This window comes from Macrobrachium nipponense, chromosome 33 (assembly GCF_015104395.2).
Source record: "Macrobrachium nipponense isolate FS-2020 chromosome 33, ASM1510439v2, whole genome shotgun sequence".
Lineage (NCBI taxonomy): Eukaryota > Metazoa > Arthropoda > Malacostraca > Decapoda > Palaemonidae > Macrobrachium > Macrobrachium nipponense.
Genome location: NC_087219.1, coordinates 54,777,976 through 54,794,166, shown reverse-complemented (window position 1 = coordinate 54,794,166; position 16,191 = coordinate 54,777,976). Strand labels below are relative to the sequence as shown.

Here is a 16,191-nt window from a genome sequence, read left to right as displayed (position 1 = left end):
AAGGGATAAAGCTACCAGATGGGAGCAACATCAAACACATAGATGAGACAGGATACAAATACCTGGGAATAATGGAAGGAGGAGATATAAAACACCAAGAGATGGAAGATGAAGGACACGATCAGGAAAGAATATATGCAGAGACTCAAGGCGATACTCAAGTCAAAACTCAACGCCGGAAATATGATAAAAGCCATAAACACATGGGCAGTGCCAGTAATCAGATACAGGGCAGGAATAGTGGAATGGACGAAGGCAGAGCTCCACAGCATAGATCAGAAAACCAGGAAACATATGACAATACACAAAGCACTACACCCAAGAGCAAATACGGACAGACTATACATAACACGAAAGGAAGGAGGGAGAGGACTATTAAGTATAGAGGACTGCATCAACATCAAAAACAGAGCAATGGGGCAATATCTGAAAACCAGTGAAGACGAGTGGCTAAAGAGTGCATGGGAAGAAGGACTAATAAAAGCAGATGAAGACCCAGAAATATACAGAGACAGGAGAAAGACAGAAAGAACAGAGGCTGGCACAACAAACCAATGCACGGACAATACATGAGACAGACTAAAGAACTAGCCAGCGATGACACATGGCAATGGCTACAGAGGGGAGAGCTAAAGAAGGAAACTGAAGGAATGATAACAGCGGCACAAGATCAGGCCCTAAGAACCAGATATGTTCAAAGTACGATAGACGGAAATAACATCTCTCCCATATGTAGGAAGTGCAATACGAAAAGTGAAACCATAAACCACATAGCAAGTGAATGCCCGGCACTTGCACAGAACCAGTACAAAAAGAGGCATGATTCAGTAGCAAAAGCCCTCCACTGGAGCCTGTGCAAGAAACATCAGCTACCTTGCAGTAATAAGTGGTACGAGCACCAACCTGAAGGAGTGATAGAAAACGATCAGGCAAAGATCCTCTGGGACTATGGTATCAGAACGGATAGGGTGATACGTGCAAACAGACCAGACGTGACGTTGATTGACAAGGTCAAGAAGAAAGTATCACTCATTGATGTCGCAATACCATGGGACACCAGAGTTGAAGAGAAAGAGAGGGAAAAATTGGATAAGTATCAAGATCTGAAAATAGAAATAAGAAGGATATGGGATATGCCAGTGGAAATCGTACCCATAATCATAGGAGCACTAGGCACGATCCCAAGATCCTTGAAAAGGAATCTAGAAAAACTAGAGGCTGAAGTAGCTCCAGGACTCATGCAGAGATGTGTATCCTAGAAACGGCACACATAGTAAGAAGAGTGATGGACTCCTAAGGAGGCAGGATGCAACCCGGAACCCCACACTATAAATAACACCCAGTCGAATTGGAGGACTGTGATAGAGCCAAAAAATAATAATAATAATAATAATAACCTGTTATTCCATGAAGGATTTTCACTTCTACATTAAATGAGTCTTTACATGTTCCTTTCTGTTGAGAAAAGAAAGGGACAGGTTTGGAGTGGTTACCTAGTGTGTTCTATGATAAGTAAACGAATCTGGCAGTAAGTTGACAATATCAAGTAAATCAGAGATACAGCTGAAGTATTTGGTAGTGTATTTTAATGTGTTTCCTTTTGGAGCAGATAAAAATAGAGACTTCTTTTTGTTTCAGTCGACAAGCGGGTCACCGATTTGGTGAATACTTGGAAAGAGTAATGCCATTGATAGTACAGTATGTTGCAGTTGATGATGATGAACTTAGAGAATATTGCATATCTGCATGTGAGGCATTTACGCTCCGTTGTCCAAAAGAAATTACTCACCATTTGTCTACAGTAAGTATAGATTTTATTGAAGCAATTTATTTGTTCATTGCTTTATTGATTTAAAGCCAAGGGGTGAATCAAATGATGCTGTGATTACAGCTAGTAGTAATTTTTTTGTGTAGTAATTTCCGTATTATATAAATTGTGATGGTATTTAAAATTTGAAAAGTACCAATATTCATCAGGTGTGTTTTATGATATTTTTAGTATTTGCCTTCCCAACCAAACTTTCATATTGTTGTTTGAGATTTTATGTCACTTTTTTCCTGAGTTGAACCTTTCTCCTCTCCTTTTGTTGTGTATATCTAGTCACTTTAGCAAGAAATGATACCATATCCATACAACTATTAAATGCTGTATGATATTCTCTTCATCAAAGTCGTGATGAATTTCAACAATCTCAGAAAAAGGAAATAAAAGACAGGTGAGAGGTGCATAATGTATTTGTACAACCACTGTGTATCAGGCATAGTTTCTTCATCTGAGCTTTCATCTTTATTTAAAAACATATTTACCATCTAATTTATCATTACTAGCCATGATTTGGCAGTAAGTAAATGTCAAGGCAATGTTATAATTCATGAAGGCACGCTACAGTTCACAAAACTGAAGATGTGCCTGAGATTCTCTATGAGAACAAAATAAAGAGATCTGTTAAGGTAATTGTATTCACAACACTTGCTGAGAAATCAGGAAACTTTGAAAGTGATGTAGGTCAGGGAATGAACTTGTGACTCTAAGAGAAGGAGCATCATGTTCTTATTGTTTACTTCAAAAAAAGTATATGAAGAGATTTATTGAATAAAACGATATGAAACATTTGGTCAGTTTTGAGTATACAGCTTCAACCACCCTGCTGTTTTAGGCATATGGAAAATAAAATTTGTACATATCTAAAATGTGAAGAGCAAAATGGAAAAGAAAATCATCATTCATGTAAGAGTTGAATGGAATGAGATTAAAGCACCTACAGGAAATTTTAAACAGCTTTCTGCTATATGCTTGACTGACGTTTCCAGAGGTTCATTAAGGAGATTGGTAAAGCTACTAGTACGAATTTAATATCTTGGTATTGATCTCATTGTTCTATAGTACTCATGTCAGTTTCATTTACAAAGGTGTATATATTAAGAATTGTGTAGATGCAGTTATTTAAGGTGAACAATGCTGGAAAAAGGTCGTTTACCAAAAAATCATGTTTCCTCATTTTAGTTTTTTATATTGTGCTTGAAGGGAGCTACAGTTCTGTTTCTTGAAGTTTCATGTTCCTGGCAATTGTATTCCCTTCTATTTCAGATTGTTGAAATGTGTCTCAAATATATAACACATGATCCCAATTATAATTATGATGATTATGAAGATGATGATGGGATTATGGACACAGATGAAGATGATGATGGAGATGAAGATGATGAGTATTCTGATGACGATGACATGTCCTGGAAGGTATGTAATGAGTGATGTACTTAATAGAGAGGATTCAGTCTTGTGGAAGACTAATGGAAAATCATATAAAGTAAATAAAGATTAGTCTAGACTTGAACTTATGTTGGCCCATCAAACAAGACAGCTGAACGTGGGCGGAACAAAAAAGGTAAATGGAAAGGAAAATAGAAGACCAATAGTATCACATTTATAAATAGGTAGAAGCAGTGATTCAGTTATAAGATCTTGTGTAGGGTTAAAGGCAAAATATGGTTTTATTAGATTTATGCCCAGCAGTCACAATGGGAAGATATATTGTTATGGGGTCATAAATGTGTGAGGTATAAAATATCAGTTATGAACATAACTAGTGTTCATTCATGAACTGTAATATAGATTTTTCTATTATTGTAAGAAAATTTAACATGAAATGTAGGATATTTTTCTTCGTATGAGTGTGTAAATATGAAAAAAGTTACCACCAGATTTATATTAAGGGTAATTATTGTTGACTGTGTTTTAGGAATTTGGGGGTTAGAAGGAAGGGAGAGGACTTAGAGTTTGTATTGGTAGCCCAAGGTCATACATTTTATTGTAGGAGATAACTTCATCAGTAAATGTGTAACTGCTTTAGGAAATTTTAACCTGCCTAATTGTTTGGTTGGAATTTTATCCCTAATAGATTTTCAGTTATGAGGCTTATGATTCACCTCTAGAATCTTACGGATGGGTTTTCCAAGGTGTTTGTTAGTTTTGCAAACTACGTCAACAATGGTGTTGAACCTTTTTTGTTGTATCAGTAAAGCATGTTTAACTTTAATGATTTCTTTCATTGAAAATCTTTGACTGATGTATTATTAGTTAATATGACTAGTCAATTATTTTTACTTCATTATGTTTGTTTCATGTTCATTGTTTTTATATTCTAGTTATTTCTTACTTTTAAGTATTTGCGTTCTTCAGGTTCGTCGCTCATCAGCAAAATGCTTAGAGGCTGTTATTTCAACAAGACATGAAATGCTCATAGAATTCTACAAAACAGTTTCACCACAGCTAATTAATAGATTTAAAGGTAAATAACACTTATGATAAAGAGTTCATTTTATGTGAAAGATGGCCTTGAGTTATGTAGACTGGTTTTCAGAAATGTACCAAATGATTTAAATTTGGTTTCACAGTTAATTGTGGGCATAATGAAAACATTTGAGGAGATTTTCTAGATTTTAATACATTTTCAGAAAATGTGTGGAGAAAGTTTGTCATGTAATGTTTTTTGTTATCATTGCAACCTTAAGTAATTGTTTTATTACCATCAGAGAGAGAAGAAAATGTTAAGGTCGACATCTTCCATGCATATATGGCGTTATTAAGACAAACTCGTCCTTCACTCAGCCTGAGCCTAGATCCAGATGCTATGGAACAAGAAGAAGGAACTATCTCAATGCTTAAACAGCAGGTTAGTGCACCCCTCACAATCATTACTACTTTTATAACTTAACCATACTGCTTATCCAGCATTTGTTCCGATACGTAATACAAACCCTCGGTCCTTTAACAATAGGAAGTAGCTAGCGGCAGCTGGAACGGTCGTAAGCTTCGAACAAGGGGAGAACGGTAGTTAACTGCTTGTCCGATCGTCGCGCGCCGCGCGACTGGGAGGTAAACAAATCACTTTTGCTTTCGGCCGTGTGTGGGAAGGACGTGTTCGTCATCGCTCTGCCCGCTTTGTCGTTTGCTTTGAGTTTGAGTATTTGCCTCTCTTTCTGTATAAATCAGGAGTGACTGTAAGTACTTGTACATTTCTTTATTGATCTTGCAATGAGTGAATTGGAAGAAATGGAGATATCGCCGCGCCCTCCAGTCGCCCGTAGAGTGTGTCCCGGGCTGGAGGGGCGTAGATGTGGAGGGTTTAGATCTTTTGTTGACGTGGACCCCCACGAGGTTTGTACTCGTTGTCGGGGGCGAGAGTGCTCCCGCAACGAGCCCTGTGTCACATGTATGAATTGGTCCGAGGCGCAGTGGGTGCTGTACGAGGGCAGGAAGAGACTTAGGCCGCCCAAGAAGTCATCGGAAAGTCCAGTGACTCCTTTGGTAACGGACACTTCGTCCTCTTTCCTGCCCCCCGGCCAGCCCCCACGTTTCGCGCCTTCCCCTGCGGGGGGGGTAGCGGAGTCCTTCTCCTCTCTCGATCCGTCGAGTGTGGATGAGGGCGCCCGCTACCCGGACGTACAGCTGTACTCGGGGTCTTCCGTCCGCTCTGGGGGGAGTGCCTCTTCCCCAGGCGTGAGGGAACCCTCTGACTAACCCGACTGTTGCTTCCGCAGGTGTGCCATCAGCGAAGGACGACCTGGGACAGGTGTGGGAGTCGCTGGGACTGCAGGGAGTGCCCAGCATCCATGGGTTGATTCAGCGGTTGGCGGGGTCGGCAGTGGTCACTCATGGTGCGGTGACCACAACTACTACCACAGTAACGACACCAGCATATGAGATGCCACCGCATCATCTGGTGATACGCCTCATATAATGTCGGTGACACCCACGGCGGCTATACAAAAACCCATTGCTGCCGTGCCAAAGAGGACGGTGCCACCACCACCTGGATTTTTTCCTTTGCCGACCCCGGACTTCCGCTGCCCAAAGAGTACCCCCCTGGACCTGCCGCCAGTGCCACGGATGACGGTAACTGCCGACAGGACGCCTGGCTCTCCCGTGGTACCTGCCGTGCCTGCCGTACCTGTTGCCGTCCCAGCTACTCTTTGCTTTTCAGATCAGCGGCCTGCGCATTCTCTTTCAGATGTTCCTGCCGTTCCTGCTGTTCCCGGACCTGTTCCTGTTGTTCCTGCTGTTGGTGGTGCTGTCACAGTCTCAGGTCTTTCCGGACAGGTGCAGTCGGGCCCTGTTGCTTCGGCAACTGCCCCGGCTCCCTCCTGGATGGAAGACCTGACGTCTGTCCTGCGGAGCCTGGCGAAGAAGAAGAGGAAGAGGAAGAAGGTGTCGTCGTCGTCTTCGTCGTCTTCGTCGTCTTCTTCGTCGTCTGCTGCCTCTCCTTCCCCTTCGACTTCTAAGGCTAAACAGCCGAAGAAGAAGAAGGTTGCCTCCTCCCCCCCTAAGAAGACTCCTTCGGGATCTTCTAAGGGCCCGGCTCGCTCAGGCGAGCTGGGGAGCTCTTCTGCTGGTCCTCCTGTTCCTTCGGGAACGGGGCCCGTCGCTTCTTCTGCAAAGAAGAAGTCGACGGGGACCAGAGGTGCACCAGCCTCGGCTGGTGCGTCCTCACCTGGTGCTAGCGGTTCTGCCGCTAAACCAGGTTCCGTCTCGGCCGCTTCTCGTTCGCGAGAAGCACCGAGTGGACGCTCTTCCAAAGAAGACCGTCCAGCCAAAGTTTTGACGCCCGAGCTCGCTCGCCGTCAAGACAGCGGCGCGGAGCAGAAGACTGGCGAGAGTCGTGCACACGACTCTCGCCAGGCCAGTGGACGCTCTCGCAGCGATCAACTGGCTGCTCGGGCTGACGTGACGGTCGCTGACCGGCCACGGGTTGAGGCGAGGAAGGAGTCCCCACGGCTGGTACCAGCGGTTTGACGCGCCGAGAGGACGCTGGCCGGTCTCGACGCGACAGAGAGCCTAGCAGGTCACCCGTCCGCCGCTCCCGATGGGACCGGGCGGAGACGGTGACCAGCGGCAGCTCGCCTGACGCTAGAGATCGGTCTCGACGTTCTCAGCCGAGCCAATCGCCCCAGGCGAGCGGCAAGGCTAGGCCTGCTGCTCGACCGTCACCGCGGGTTGACGATCAGCAGCAGCCCTCCACGCACGCTGGTCCTGCCAGCGAGCGAGGGGGGAGCGTCAGGTCTGCCTCTCCCGTACCTTCAACCTCCTCGGGCTATACCGGGAGGAGCGAGTACCGAGGAGCGATCACGAGAGGTGCGCCCGCGTGACCCAGCTATGACGCCGTACGGCTCAGGCACGGTCTTAGGACCGACCAGAACGTACGCGCAAGTAGTTGGAGGCGACCGTCAGGGGTCTGTCGCTGTTCCTCCTTCTGAAGGAGGAGTATCGAGGGATATGCTCTTGCTGGAGGGACTGGACGGTCCTACTCCACAAGACGCTGTAACGCCTGAGATACAGAGGAACTTCGCAGAGGTCATTAAGCTGATGCGTCTGCATAATGACCTTGCGGAAGGATCGCCGCTACCACCAGCAGAGCCCACGTCCCGGCTCGAATCATTTTGGGGTCCCAAGAGGGAGCCCAAAATGATGGTGGGGTTGCCTCGATCAGAGCTTGCGGACTCGGTCCTGGATCAGGTGGAGAATCTCGTCTCAGGACGGGAGGACTCGCTAAAATCCGGACGGTCCTCTAAGCTGCTTCCTCCTCCTCTACAGCGGCAGAGGCGATTTTACGTGCCTTCGGAAGACCCGATACTGCCGAAACAGGTTAACCCGGAGTTAGCGAGGCTGACTCCAGGTGTGTCCCTGCAGCAGCTCCTGTCGGAGAACCTATGGTTCTCGCAGCAGGAGGCACTTGCCCTGGAATCTACCGCTATGGCAGCATTCCAGGCAGTTTCCTGGTTGGATTTGTGGTCCCTCACAATATCCAAAGTAGCGGCCGGCTCTGGGAGTTCTGCTCTCGAAGATGACGCTTCTTTCAGGAGACTGTGCCAGTCTGGAGGAAGAGCAATCTCTTACCTCGCCCATCAGACTGCTAACCTGTGGGCCAACTTGGTTCTTCGACGTAGGGACGCAGTCCTTACCCGAGTGACCAAGGGGGCCGGGCGCGTGAGGCGGCACTCGGGCTACGAAATGGACCTCTTAGGAGTTCCCCAGCTCTCTTTCCTGGAGAGATGGTGGACGCTGCGGTGGAACGGCGGCGCACTGACGAGAGTGACCGCTTAGTCCACCAGGCAGTCTCGAAGGTTTCTGGGCAATCTCGAGTAACTGCGGCCAAACCAAAGAGCTTGGCTAGCGCTTCCACGGCGGCGAAGACGGTTGCACCGTCCAAACCCCGTGTGAAGACTCCTGCTGTTTCGACTTCTGCTAGAGGAGGCCGTAATCAGCCCTCCTCCCAACCCTCCTTTCCCCGAGGAGGTGCTGGAAAGAAGTCGAAACGAGGAGGGAAACGCTAGGGACGGCGTTCCCCCTCACCTGCTGCCGGAAGTGGGGGGGTGCCTAGCGAGCCATTGGGCGACTTGGCAGCGCTACGGCGCCGAGAACTGGATAGTAGACGTCCTTCGGGAGGGATATCTACTACCCTTCGAGTCTCGGCCCCCCCTCATCTCCAACCCGGTCCATCTACAGACCTATGTCGGGGGATCAGCAAAGGACAACGCTCTTCGACAGGAGATCAAGACCATGCTGGCGAAACGAGCTGTAGAAATCGTGGAGGACCAGTCACCGGGCTTTTACAGCCGCCTCTTCCTAGTGGAGAAGGCATCGGGGGGCTGGCGTCCGGTGATAGACCTCTCTCCCCTGAACCGCTTCGTTCGCACGACGCGGTTCACGATGGAGTCGGCACGCTCAGTGCTCGACTCGATCAGGGGGAACGATTTCATGCTTTCAGTGGACCTGAAGGACGCGTATTTTCAAATACCCATCCATCAGTCCTCCAGAAAGTACCTCCGCTTCATCTTCGACGGGACGGTGTACCAATTCAGGGCACTTTGTTTCGGTCTCTCAACCGCCCCACAGGTGTTCACGCGAGTGTTCACTCTGGTGTCGGCTTGGGCCCATTCGAACGGGATAACGTCTTCTGAGGTATCTCGACGATTGGCTAGTCCTGGCGAGCTCCCGCTCGCAGTTGCTACAGGACAGAGATCGACTCCTCAAGTTTTGTCGCGATCTGGGGATCGTGATAAACTACGAGAAGTCCGACCTCGAACCCAAGCAGAAGATGAAGTACCTGGGTATGCTGATAGATACGGTAGCAGGGCAAGTCTTTCCCGCAGACTTGCGTATCAGCAAATTCAGGGAGGCAGCCGGCCGGTTCCTGTCTCGGCAGGAACAGGCAGCACAGCAATGGCAAGTCGTGATCGGCCATCTGTCGTCACTCGAGAAGTTAGTCCCTCACGGGCGTCTTCACCTGCGGTCTCTCCAGTGGAGACTAAGGGAGAGTTGGTCTCAGGCCAAGGATCCTCCTTACTTTCCCGTGGCTATCACGGACAAGGTGAGGCAGGACCTAGCCTGGTGGCTCGACGACAAGAACCTCTTAAGAGGAGTGCCCATAAGCACTCCCCCCCTGGAGATGCTTCTGTTCTCAGACGCATCGACCGAGGGATGGGGCGCACACCTGGAGGAGTTGCTGACTGCAGGTGTGTGGGACCATCACGAAAAGCACCTTCACATCAATGTCCTCGGAACTCAAGGCGGCGTTCAACGCTCTCCAAGAGTTTCAGGACCGCTTGGTGGGACACTCAGTGGTGTTGATGTGCGACAACACCACAGTAGTGGCATATGTCAACAAGCAGGGGGGGCTAGTGTCTCTTCCGCTCCATCAGTTGACGGTGCAGGTGCACGAGTGGGCCACGGCTCACTCGATAGAGCTGTCAGCACGCTACATTCCAGGCAAGAGGAATGTAGTAGCAGACAAGCTCAGCCGTCGGGATCAGGTGATAGGGACCGAATGGTCTCTACACCAAGACGTAGCGGAAAGGCTCTTCAACCTGTGGGGGCGACCGGTCGTAGACCTGTTCGCCACCCGGCACAACAGAAAACTTCAGGTTTTCTTTTCAGCTGTGCCGGACCCATGGGCAGCTGCAGAGGACGCTCTCCAACACCCCTGGGACAACCTCTTCGCTTACGCCTTTCCTCCCTTCTGTCTGATTCGGAAAGTGATCAGTCGAGCACTGGTCACTCCCAATCTCAGAATGATCCTGGTGGCTCCCAAACGGCCACAAGCCGTTTGGTATCCGGACCTGCTGGCTCTTCTTGCGGACGCACCGAGAGAGCTACCCACTTGGCACAACCTTCTAGCCCAGCCACACGTAGAACGGTACCACCAAGCAGTCCAGTCCCTTCAACTTCACGGCTGGCTGTTATCCACCATCTCTTGCGAACGAGAGGCTTTTCTCGTAGCGCAGCAACAGAGATGGCTGGACACGTCCGACAGTCCTCTGCAGCTGTGTACCAGGGGAAGTGGGCCGTCTTCTGTGGTTGGTGTCGTAGACAGGGTCTGTCTCCTCTCAGAGCCACTCTTCAGCAGGTAGCGGATTTCCTCGTGTTTCTTCGCCGAGAGAAGCTCCTCTCAGTACCCACAGTTAAGGGATATAGAGCCGCCCTGGCCCTCGTCCTAAAACTGAGGGGACTGGACATCTCGAATTCGTTCGAGATATCCTTGCTAATGAGGAGCTTCGAAAGGTCTTGCCCACCCAGGGAACTCAGGCCCCCTGCGTGGGATGTGACTCTCGTACTTAGGAGTTTGACTCGAAGACCCTTCGAGCCACTCCGAGAGTCGTCAGACAGGGATCTGACCCTTAAGACCCTCTTCTTGCTGGCCCTGGCATCGGCGAAGAGAGTAGGGGAACTACATGGCCTTTCTTATGATGTTAAACATACCAGAGGCTGGGGATCGGTGACGCTCGATTTCGTCCCGAACTTCGTAGCCAAGACTCAGAATCCGTCGATCCCTGACGACAGGTTCGAGTCTTTCACGATCCCCTCCCTCCTGGACTTCACCGATAACGATGCGGATGAGATGCTGCTTTGTCCTGTGAGGGCGCTACGGCGCTATCTGAAGAGAACTCGACATCTCAGGCCTGAGTGTCGACGCCTCTTCGTTAGCACTGGGGTTACCAAGAAAGAAGTCTCCAAGAACACGCTTTCTTTCTGGCTGCGTGAGGTGATCAGGAGAGCGTACGAAGCTGATGGTAGCGACGACATCCGTACGCTCCGACCGAGAGCCCACGAAGTCAGAGGTATCGGACCCTCCTTAGCGTTCCGTAAGAACTTCTCCGTGGCGCAGGTCCTGAAGGCAGGTGTCTGGGCCAACCAGACCACCTTCACGTCCTTCTACCTTCGGGATATTGCCCACAAGTCCTTGGATACTTTTTTCCTTGGACCTGTGGTGGCTGCTCAACACGTTGTGTAAGCTTACCCAGCACCCGAGCAGGCAGAACAGCATCGATTCCTGGTATGACTGGGAGAATGAATGCGTGAATGAGAGAGTGACTGGCTTCTCTTCACCATCTTTTTCTACCTCTACCTGTGGGCAGAGGGATACGGTCGTTACCTTGCTGGAAGGGAGTCAGATGCAGGTAAGCTATTCAACAGAGCTCCATCCTACCTCTTTAACTAGAGATAGGAGTAAATATCCACCACTTTCTCCAACAAGGGGGAGAAAGTGGATGCCGACATGAGACAAACCCATTACTTTACATTTGCTCATGTAAAGGAAAAAGTTCTTACAATGCTGGTACAAAGAGATACGCTTGCCTCTCTCTTAGTACTCGGCCCAGAGGTCTGACCATTGATCCTGCGGTGCACACCCCGATCAATCGGACAGAGGCTTGGATCCCTCCCTCGCTCTTACGACCAGGGAGGCATTCCAGGGATGGACGAACACCAGTCTGTTCATCAAAAAGACTCAGATTCCTCCCACCAAGAAGTGAGTCTTCCTATTGTTAAAGGACCGAGGGTTTGTATTACGTATCGGAACAAATGACAATTTGTCGAAAATTGCATTTTTCCTAACTATACAAACCTGAGGTCCTTTACATATAGTCCCTCCTCATGCCACCCCTCACTCTGCGTATTTTGCATGGGCCAAAAGCAAAAGTGATTTGTTTACCTGCCGCGCGACGATCGGACAAGCAGTTAACTACCGTTCTCCCCTTGTTCGAAGCTTACGACCGTTCCAGCTGCCGCTAGCTACTTCCTATTGTTAAAGGACCTCAGGTTTGTATAGTTAGGAAAAATGCAATTTTCGACAAATTGTCATTTTTCACTCATGACTGATCTGCCCTTGGAAATAATGACTGAGATCAGTAGTTTGGATTACAGTATGTATTTTGTATTTTTTATTTGAATATTTTATCTTTAGGAAACATCTGAATAAGTTTTTTAAGGCCAGCATCATAAACATTAGAGAATTGAAGAACTGGATAGGGTTTGTAAAAATGATGAAAATTTTCAAGGTTAGTTGCAGCTTTCTTTATATGATAGCAACTGTGTAATTGGATTATGGATTGTTTGATAGTTGGTTAAACTGCTAATTTCAATAACCTATATACTCAAATATGCTGTGAGCCAGTAAGAGATTCCCTTGAACCTTGTCACAATACATTAATATTAGATAATGTCGAGTATTAATAATTTAAAAGTATTGACAAGTTTCACACAGTATAAGAATACCAATTAAGATGTATAATACCAAGATACAGTTGCATTTTGCTTTTTTTTTACCAAAATTAATTAGAAAAAATGTCTTTAGGTTCCAGCATTGGTTAAGGCTGTTCATCGTCAAATGAAAGAGAAGAGTATCAAGACACGACAAGGATGTTTTGCGTTGTTGACAGAGCTAGTACAAGTGTATCCTGGTGCACTTACACATCACATACCAGCGCTTATTCCAGGCATACAGTTCTCACTAGGGTAAGTTCTGAGTTGTGTGTGTAAAATATGTGTTTGAAATAGTTGAGAGGAAGGAAATCTATTATACAGTAATACCCCAAACTTTTGCGATTCGAATTGTGGAAATTCACAATAGCTTGAACGTTTCATTGGAACCTAATTATCATAAGTGAGTTCTTTACAATAGCACAAACATTTGTGAATCCTCTAGAAACACTACAAAACCCTGCAAAAGTGTTTAATTTATTAAGTATATTTTTAAGCTTTAAAGCTTTTCTGTATAAAATCTTTGTTAAAAATATCTTATTTTTATTTTTGTATGTGCATAAATATGATACAAAGGTAATTACAGCACCTACCAGTTAGTGCATCTACGTACTTTTACAAGATGCTTTACCCATTCACAAAGTTATTGCACTTTTCAAAGATGATATCCCTTCAGAAACTTTGTTTAATATCTGAAGTACATACTAGTGTACTACAATTAGTATAAGTTTTCATGCCTTTAAGTGTAAAATCAGTATGGAGATTTTGTGTATGCTATTTATATATTTGAAAATATATACAAAGGCAGTACATAATTCAGTGTTTGTCACTAAGTAAAAACATATCAGAGAAATAACAGAATTGTTGTTCTGTGAAAATTACTTTTTTAACCTTTGAGAAAAGTGCTTGTACAATCTGTGTACTATGTTACATAATTACAGCATTTAAAGTAAATATACCGTCAGAAGATGTGATCCCATTCTCACTTTTTAAACATTATACCCCTCCAGAGTTTTACCTCTCATGATGTACATATTTCTCTCTCTCTCTCTCTCTCTCTCTCGTCGGCTCTCACCCAGTACATGATTTTAAATTGATTGAATTTTACCTTCACCTTCTGCAAACATTACATATGTACATACATACGTTTTCTTTATTTTATTGAATTGTGTACCTTCGTTATGACTGACTTATGAAAGTTTACCTAGTGACCCAAAGAAAACAGTAACTTAATTTCATTTAAAAGTTAGCTTAATACCTAGGGAGCATGATTATGGTCCTACTATTTAGTGTTCAAAATCTAGAAGCAAGCCTTATTAGCATTTTTAGAGACCATGGCAACGAAACTTCCCCTTGCGCGAGGGGGTCTGAAACATAGCCTCGCGTAAGCTCAGGGTATTACTGTATTAGTAGTTTCTCCTTGCAGTTTGTCATCATTCCCTGAATATTGGTGACATTTTAGTTGATTATGCTTACATCCTAAAAAGCATGAACTATTGTTTTTCAAGTGTTCTATCCGCCAATTTTGACATAGACCAAGTGAATCTTGGCGGAATCAAGTTCTTTCTCCAGAGTGTACCTTCTTCATACGTGTCAGACACTATTTTTCCATTACTTCATTCTTATGTAAATGGAAGTTCTTTACTTTATTTAAAGGCCAACCTTCCTAACCCTCTCTAGCTCTCCTCTGCCAAATGTGACCTGTCTTTGAATTAGAAAGGACCTTTTGACACAGGTTCTTGATTTTTTTAGTTTCTTTGTGATGGTCGTCCTCTTCCTTAATCTGAATTGTTTGCCCGCTTTCACAGCCCAGTTTCTTCTTTCTTCCCTTTTGATCTAGTGAAGATGTTGGCACTCATTGATGTATCTTAAGGCCCCTCCCTCCCCCCATTTTTTTTTTTCCCCCATCTGGAGATGGGTGTGCATGGAATGAGTTTGTAGAACCCAGTCCTCTGAGTTATTGGAAGTTCTCCATCCACTGTTGGATGTGCACTATCCTTTAGCAGCGTGAGGACATTTCTGTCTACAGTGCAATTACTTTTACAGTGCACAAGTTGACAGTAGGATTTTTAGAATGTATCTGCATAGAACATATTATCATTGGACACTCCCTTGGGTTATACTATTGTCTCCTCTGTCTACTTGGAGAACAACCATGTTAGACCTTACTTGAAACTCCTGGAAACCCAGGAAAGCTGCCTTCAACTCCAACTCTTTAATATGGAGTCATATGTCCTGTGCGCTCCATGCCCCCGAGGCCAGAAGCTTTTCGAGATGAGTTCCCCAACCTTCAGAAGAGGCATCCGAGAACAGGAGCAGATCCAGAGGGGGTGGATAAAGAGGAACTCCATTTTTTTAATGCTCCAAAGTCTTAGGACGACCTTGTGGCCCCAAGCTGAGTGTCTGAGAGAAAATTGGCAATAGCATAACCTTCTACGCCAGTCTCGTGTGGAGAGATACCACCAATCAGTAGGATCTTTATCTCTTCATATCTGGAGCCTATCCAGTATCTCTTTGAGCGAGAGATCTTTCTTGCTCAAATGTAAGGCTACTTCAGAGGATCTTTGTCAACCATATACTACAGGATGAGCTGTCTGCTACTGTGATTGGCATCATCAAAAGGATTTCTCTCCACTCAGAATTTATGTTCAGTAGATATTCTGGATATTTTTGCAGAACAGGAAATTATTTCTGTTTATTCTGGGGAGGGGCTACGGGGCTTGACTTGTGATAAGTTCATTTGAAGGATATGGACATCACTTTGCCCCGAGAATTCTCTATGTGGTTCAAGAGCTTTGAGCGGTCTAGTTCACCTAGGAAACTCAGACCTCCTATGTGGGACCTTACTCTGGTAATGAGTAGTCTGACTTGAGCTCCTGCAAGCCTTTGCTTCAATCATCTTACAGGAAGCTGACTTTGGAAACAGTTTTCCTTCTGACCTTGGCTTCCTTGGAAGAGTTGGAGAACTCCAATTGGTTGAGGTCAGTACCATTTAAATTTCTCCCGAATTCGTGGCTAAGACCCAGATTCCCGCAGTTCACGATGATAGTTTTGCATCCTTTTCCATTCCTTATGGAGTGGAGTTTGTTATCAGTAACCTACATGAGTTTATGCTTTGACCCATCAAAGCACTGCATTGTTATCTGAAGGACTCATCACCTAGAGCTTAGGTGTCGTAGACTTATGTTAACCCTTAAACGCCGAAGCGGTAAAAAAAAAATTTGTCTCCCGTGTGCCGGAGGTGTTTCAGAGTGAGCGCGGAAGCGGAAAAATTTTTTTTTTCAAAAAATCACAGCGCGCTTAGTTTTCAAGATTAAGAGTTCATTTTTGGCTCCTTTTTTTGTCATTGGCTGAAGTTTAGTATGCAACCATCAGAAATGAAAAAAATTATCATTATCATATATAAATAATGCGATATATGATAGCGCAAAAACGAAATTTCATATATAATTGTATTCAAATCGCGCTGTGTGCGAAACGGTTAAAGGTAACAAGTTACTTTTTTTTTCGTTGTAATTTACACTAAATTGCGATCATTTTGGTATATAACACATTGTAAAACTATAAAAGCAACACAGAAAATATCACAAAATAATGCATGAATTCGTAACACGCGGACATAAACAAATATTTTTTTCAAAATTCACCATAAATCT

The 16,191-nt window shown here is 45.6% G+C and overlaps 1 protein-coding gene across 2 annotated transcripts in view; it reads left to right on the top strand.

The window, feature by feature from the left end:
• Nucleotides 1-16,191, top strand: part of LOC135203205 (cullin-associated NEDD8-dissociated protein 1-like) — a 123,733-nt gene that overhangs the window by 56,985 nt on the left and 50,557 nt on the right. For both annotated transcript variants that reach the window (XM_064232956.1, XM_064232957.1), the window contains exons 5-9: nt 1,639-1,801; nt 3,089-3,238; nt 4,181-4,289; nt 4,534-4,673; nt 12,630-12,790. In XM_064232956.1, the coding sequence (XP_064089026.1) occupies nt 1,639-1,801; nt 3,089-3,238; nt 4,181-4,289; nt 4,534-4,673; nt 12,630-12,790 (723 nt within the window). The remainder of the gene's footprint in view (nt 1-1,638; nt 1,802-3,088; nt 3,239-4,180; nt 4,290-4,533; nt 4,674-12,629; nt 12,791-16,191) is intronic.